General features: G+C 46.9%; 1 protein-coding gene across 1 annotated transcript; it reads right to left on the bottom strand.

Annotated features, from left to right (window-relative positions):
- Positions 1–472: 472 nt before the first annotated feature.
- Positions 473–4,226, bottom strand: LOC123441721. The gene is made up of 5 exons (XM_045117995.1): positions 4,202–4,226; positions 1,193–1,410; positions 1,007–1,096; positions 568–912; positions 473–505 (listed from the first exon to the last, which is right to left on the bottom strand). Exons 1-5 carry the CDS (start codon positions 4,224–4,226, stop codon positions 473–475), a joined length of 711 nt encoding a protein of 236 aa, XP_044973930.1.
- Positions 4,227–6,269: the final 2,043 nt, after the last annotated feature.

Below are 6,269 nucleotides of genomic sequence, written 5' to 3'. Positions count from 1 at the left end.
GGTGGCCTGCAAGACATATGAGGAGATTCGGAAAGAACTTCTGCGGTTGAATGAAAGATGGAAGAAGAAAGCCAACACATACGTGGTGGAGGTGGAGTAAAACATCCCTTCTTATGGATTGACGATAGTGAGGACGAAGATGATATCTTCATGCCGAGTACCAAGAGCGCGTCATCGACGAAGGCCAAGAACGTATCATCGACAAAGGCCAAGAGCGCATCATCGACGAAGGCCAAGAGTAGCGTTTCGTCAAAGGGCGAGAGCTCTGCATCGTCGAAGGATGACGACGACTTTATGTAGTTTTTTTATGAACTCTACATCTTAATGTATCTTATTTTATGAATCTTATTTTATGTATGTTATTTGATGAATCTTATTTTATGTATGTTATTTGATGAATCTTATTTTATGTATCTTATTTTATGTATCTTATTTTATGGAAGCAACTTTAAATATATCGAGAACTTTTATTTCATGAAACTACATAGATGTCTTGCACGTACATCTGAAAGTTTAAAACTGACATAGAGAGATGCAATTGTTCGCACACATACATAGACGAATCACCCTATGCGATGACGACCAGCTGGCCTTGCCCGACGATGCGGAGGGTGACAATCGATCAGGGGGTCTGTGTTCACGAAGACCACGACCGTACTGTCCCTCGTGTTCCTGTGCCTGCGACTCATGCATAGGTGGTGGAGTCTGAAATCCATATTGAGATGATGATTCTAAATTGTAGGTGAATGGCTGTGACTCAGAATTGATATAAGATGGACCAATAACGTCCTGCCCGAAAAAATCATTTATCATTCCTGGGAGCGTGCACTGAGTATCATGGATTTCTGTGAGTATTTCTTTCTGTACGCCACGCTGGGTATGTTCATCTCCCCATGATGGATCATTAATTTCCTGCTCCACGAAAAATTGTGTTTAAAATAAACTGTGTGTAGCAAAAAGATGTGTAAATAGAAGTTATGTAATTGTTTATTATAATTGTACATACCTGACCGCTGTTGTAGCTTTGTGCTCCCTCGCTTGTCTCAGCCCAACGATTCTCCTCGGGCATCCTAATCCCTCGCGTGGGCAGATATGGCTGAGATCCTTGAGTGTGTGCGCCATATGCTGTATATGCATCCTGCTCCACAAAATGAGTCTGTTCGGGCGTCGAACCTAAATCTGGAGCATTTACCTGTGATGTCTGCCCATGTATTGGTAGAGACGAGTCATGTCGTGGAAGTGTCGGCGTAGTATTAGGACCCTCTCCCCACCGCATGGACGACGACGGCGCCGCACTCGGTCTAGCTGACCTCAGTTCCGGAATGTTGTACGCTGCAGTGACAACGTCGTTCTCTATACCGCATCTCGTAAACCTTGTGCTGACGAATTCTGCAGTCACATTGCGGTGCTCTGAAAGAGTGCCGGTTTGCTCACAACCATGTTTCTCTATTTTTGTGACATGCCATGGCTGACATACCCCAGGCTTCTAGCGAGCAATAACTCTTCCGCGGCAACCCGCTTCGCGATGGATGCATATGAGCTTCAACTCCTTTTTATCAGACTGCTTCACTCTATGTTGCCTGTGTATAGCAATTGCATAGCTATGTATTGCTTGTTTAGCAGATTTCTTATCTCGGAAAATCTGTCCAACGACCAGACTCCCCGCGTCTAGGCCAGCAACAGAGTGAAATTCATTGGTGATGCTCATAACCTGTAAAAACTCTGGGTTGATTGCTGCAGCGACCGCCTTCTCAGGAGGAACAACTTCATGATCATCTGATTTCGAAGACACAGAAGAATGACCATCATCGTCATCATCTAGCGCCTCCGGCAATCCCTCGACATGTTCGCTCATGTCAACGACCGCAGACCAATATCCCGTGTCATACACTTGTTGGCCACCTGTTGGTTCCGTTGGGCCGGCGTCGGGGGCTACAGTTATGGCCATATGTTCGCCACCACTTGGTTCCGATGGGCCGGCGTCGGGCGCTACAGTTATGGCCAACTGGGCCTCACCAGCACCGCTACTGCACTCGGCGACATCACTGACAGAAATGAACTCCACATAAACCATGGGTTGTCCATACATGGAGTTATTGGGATTGCTTGCAAAACCCATGTACGACGCCCATGCTCTTTCACCAGTAACCCGTCGCAGAACCCAACGATTTCCTCCCTCAACCACGAAAGCCTCCAGGGTCATTTTTTTTTCCATTCATCGCTGAACCAAACACCGATCGGATGCACCTTCTAACTGCCGCATACTCTACATTAACCATGTCTTTCACTACAACCGTAGTCATCCCGCACGTAGACACATCCACACCAGAAGGACCCTCACGTACGATGTGCCCATAAAACACTAACAAATTTTCCATAGTACATAACGAGCAGCCATATTTACATCGTTAGTCCATTAAAAATCATATTTTCATATTTACATTGGAATAACAACATCCGTTACTTATCTTTTTTACATATAACAATTTAACAACATCCATTACATCTACGCATAATAATTTATATTGTACCATTTATCGTGACACTACATCTATAAAATAAATAGAAGATGAATTACAATATGTCATTCATACCTCTGGTTTAAATAAGGATATTCTTCCGAATATAATATATCACCAGAATAATATCAGCGAGTTCCACCTATTTTCATATGAACAAAAATATTACACACATAATTATTTCCGTGCTAGCAAAAGTCTAAAAATACATATTGCATGCATATATATATATATATATATATATATATATATATATATATCACGAGTCATATTTCTACGAGGTTGACAAATTATCACATAAACAAATATATTACACACGCGTCTTGCATGTAGTAATACTAATGGAGCTAACATATTATTACATGTTTTTTTACAAAAATGCTAGTTACATAGGCATTTTTTCGGCTCCTTTCTAAATACCAGTTCCATGCAAACACGAACAAATCATCGGTAATATATGAACATAGTCGACCTATTATCACATGAACACAAATATGAACAGAGTCTCATACCTTGATCTTCAACTTAGTAGTTCATATCGCATGACAAAATAGTTCCACAAAAGTGATAATACAGTCCCTAAGACAAAAGATAAACACATACTTAGAAACTAATCGAACAAAATAAAACATCATGCATGCAAACACGACCAACAGAAATGTAAAGCTCTTACCTTGATCTAACTTTTTTTCAACTACAACGTCTTCAAAATAGTTCCATGAAAGTGATAATACACTTCCTAAGACAAAAGAAAGAACATACTTACAAACTAATCAAACAAAATAAAACATCATGCATGCAAACAAGACCAAAAGAAATGGAAAGCTCTTACCTTGATCTATCTTTTCTTCAACTGCAACGTCTTCAAAATCTAACTTTAAACCATCCAAAATCGCAACTTAAACCTTCATATGGACTTGTTCTTGAGAAGAGAGTGAGAAAGAGAAAGAGAAGAGGGTGACACACAAGGCAACGGGAGGAGAAGAGAGTGAGAGAGGAGGCAGCGCCGCGGTTCGTTTATAAAGAAAATTTTCACACGGTTTCGTCGGTGAAGAGCGGGAAAAATGTGGTACTGTTTCGTCGGTGAAGACTGTCTCAGCGTAGGAATCAACGAGCCTCGAAATCAGCGCAGTCAGTGAAATTCCGCGCAGTCAGTAGATTTCAGCGCGGCAACAGTACTCGCCGCCTCCTCCCGAGGCGGCCTGTCCTACCTGGCCGCCATATGCCGAGGCGGCAGGGCCCGCCTCTCATTCCCGTTACGTCGCCGAGACGCGGGAACGGAATCTCCCGTGTGCCGCCTTGCCTCGTGGCGGCACCCCTGTCGGCCGCCTGCGCTCGTGGCGGCAGGCCCCAGCCGCCTCGGGCTGTGGCGGCAGGTGCCACGTGCCATCTGGCGCACCTGCCGCCACGGAGGGGTGGGGTCCTTTCCCTTCTTTCCATTCGTACCTGGTCTCTTGTGGCAATCACGTTCGACAAGGGGTCCTTTTGGACAAAAATTCCGCCTCGTCTTCTCACCTTGCTCACATGCCTTCTCTGTCCGCCTGCACCATGGCCTCGCGTCTGAGTCGCCCGCCACATGTCCAAGGCCCTTCCGAGTCGTGCTCGTGGTTGACCTTATCCCCGAGTCGCCGCTCCAGCCATCACCCGGCTCAGACTCGACTTTTCTCGAGCCGCCGCCGTACCTGGGACCGCGGCGCCGGCCGTCATCGTGCCTTTAGCCGCCATGGCACCGGCCTCCAGCCTCGCCTGGCACTGACGAACCAGCCTGTCGGCTCACCACGCTGCTCCCGCTCCCCCGCCTCTGCCGAGGGCCGACATTGATGAGCCGCACCGCGACTGACTCCGCCTCCTCGCGTCGGAGCTGGCCACACCTTGCCTCGCCAGAGCAACTGTGAGCCGCCGCCACGGCCCGCGTCCGCGGCCTCAACCCGCAACACACTGCGTTGTCTCAACCGCGGCCGACCGTGAGCAAAATCTCTGTGCCTCGCGTTCAAATCGACCTGGCCGGCCTCGCCCCAACCGCTTCGCCTGCCAGCCACCGCCTTTCTCCGAGCCGTACCTGTGTTCCGCCTGTCCACCTGTGCAGTTCTGTGTCGGCTAAGAGAAAGGGAGAAGCAGAGGGCCGGTCGAACAGAGACAAGATAGATGGATTTTTACTGAGTGTGAAGTTTTGGTGCTCGGGCACCTCGGTGCCCTTTTGTTGAAAAAAATCAAAAAAACATATTTAATGGTTTTAAAAAATTCAAAAATAATTCTGTGAAAACTTCTATGTATTCATTACGAATCAGTGAAATTTCGTTTAAAAAAAATGTAATTTATAAGCTGTACAAAAATAACAAAACTTTGGCCCAATAAAAAAGAGGAAGCCCATTTAAAAATGGAAAAAGTTTCTGTCCGACCGGCTGATTCAACCGATGCTTCCACCTTTTGCCCAGCCGTTGGATTATATAGGGATCGCATGCCTCAGATTTGACATGGAACGGATCTGGGAAGACAGATGGGCCGCCGTGGCCATGTCCGGCGGCGGCCACGCCGGCGAGCTCACACGACCAAGGGGGCAGCCGCCTCGCCTCCCGCGGCCACGGGCCAGCCGCCCGTCGCCCCGCGCCGTCGGAGCGCCGTCGCATCCTAGCCCGCTCGGAGCAAGCTTGTAAAAATTCCTGCAACCTGACCTTTGCTGTAAAAGTTTTCTGCAATATGACCTTTGTTGCAAAAATTTCTCTCGTAATACTATCTATGTTGCAGAAAGACACAAAAAAAAAATCTGCAACAAAGCGATAGTTTCTGAAACTCGACAGTTGTTTCAGGAATTTTTAGGTCCAAAGTTATTTTTTTTGCAACAAAACGATTGTTTCTGTAACTTGACCGTCGTTTTAGGAAAATTTTGATGCCCGACGGAGCACCTATTTATCGATCGGACGGCTGCTCGCCTCGATCGTACGGTCGTGCGGGTGACGGATGTATATAAAACATCTGTCGATGGATGCGTAGCAGCCCCCTTTAAAAATACATATTTGTTATTTTTTTATGCCACGTGTGAAAGTAAAATGATTTGAAATTTTGCAGATAGATAATATACATGTTTGCGTGTGTCTCCAAAAAGTTTTGATTTTTTTTACGTTATGGAAATATGATTTTTGAAAACGGACACACTGCTGCCCGTGCATCATTGCTAATTTCAGGATTTTTACTACGTACCCTATGATGTGTTAGTGTACATCATCACGTGAGCCATGGAACAAAAGGAAGAAAAGAGAGTAGGATCTCAGCTCAGATATGCCTCGTATACGGCTCAGCTACTGTGTATACCCAAGAGACAGGAGGTGGTACTGCTCAGTCCTAATTACATGTCGTGGATGGTCTCGTTGCAAAGTCGGCTTGCTATTTCCTATTGCCCAATCACACGAAAGTCGCATCAGTATGTCAGTCAGCTATTTATCATGTCATTAGAGCATCTCCAACAGCAACGCAAAACAAACGCGGCGTTAAAAAATATGCCGTTTTAGTGCACGCGACGCGGCGAGATGCTCCAGCGGGCGCACAAAAACCGCGCGCGCTAAAACAAGTTGGGCGCGTTGTCCATCGCCTTACCCCGTGCTGTTTATTTGGGGCGCTCACTTCCGCGCGCGCGAACTCTCTCCTTTCTTCCTCCTTCGTACCGCGCACGCCGGCGCCAGCGCCCCTGCCACCATGGACGCGCACACCGGCACCCCGCTGTACAGCCGCGACCCCCCACCGCCGCCGCCGCCG

Source organism: Hordeum vulgare, chromosome 3H (genome assembly GCF_904849725.1).
Source record: "Hordeum vulgare subsp. vulgare chromosome 3H, MorexV3_pseudomolecules_assembly, whole genome shotgun sequence".
Classification (NCBI taxonomy): domain Eukaryota; kingdom Viridiplantae; phylum Streptophyta; class Magnoliopsida; order Poales; family Poaceae; genus Hordeum; species Hordeum vulgare.
This window is presented reverse-complemented; position numbering and strand designations above follow the sequence as displayed.

What these genes read in the sequence shown, in the direction of transcription:
- LOC123441721 (XM_045117995.1), bottom strand. Translation starts at nt 4,226, where the DNA reads ATGACGGCCGGCGCCGCGGTCCCAG. An exon ending in GGCCGGCGCCGCGGTCCCAG is followed by an intron (nt 1,411 to 4,201) that starts GTACGGCGGCGG and finishes GCACTCTTTCAG; the next exon opens with AGCACCGCAATGTGACTGCA. An exon ending in AAAGCTACAACAGCGGTCAG is followed by an intron (nt 913 to 1,006) that starts GTATGTACAATT and finishes TTCGTGGAGCAG; the next exon opens with GAAATTAATGATCCATCATG.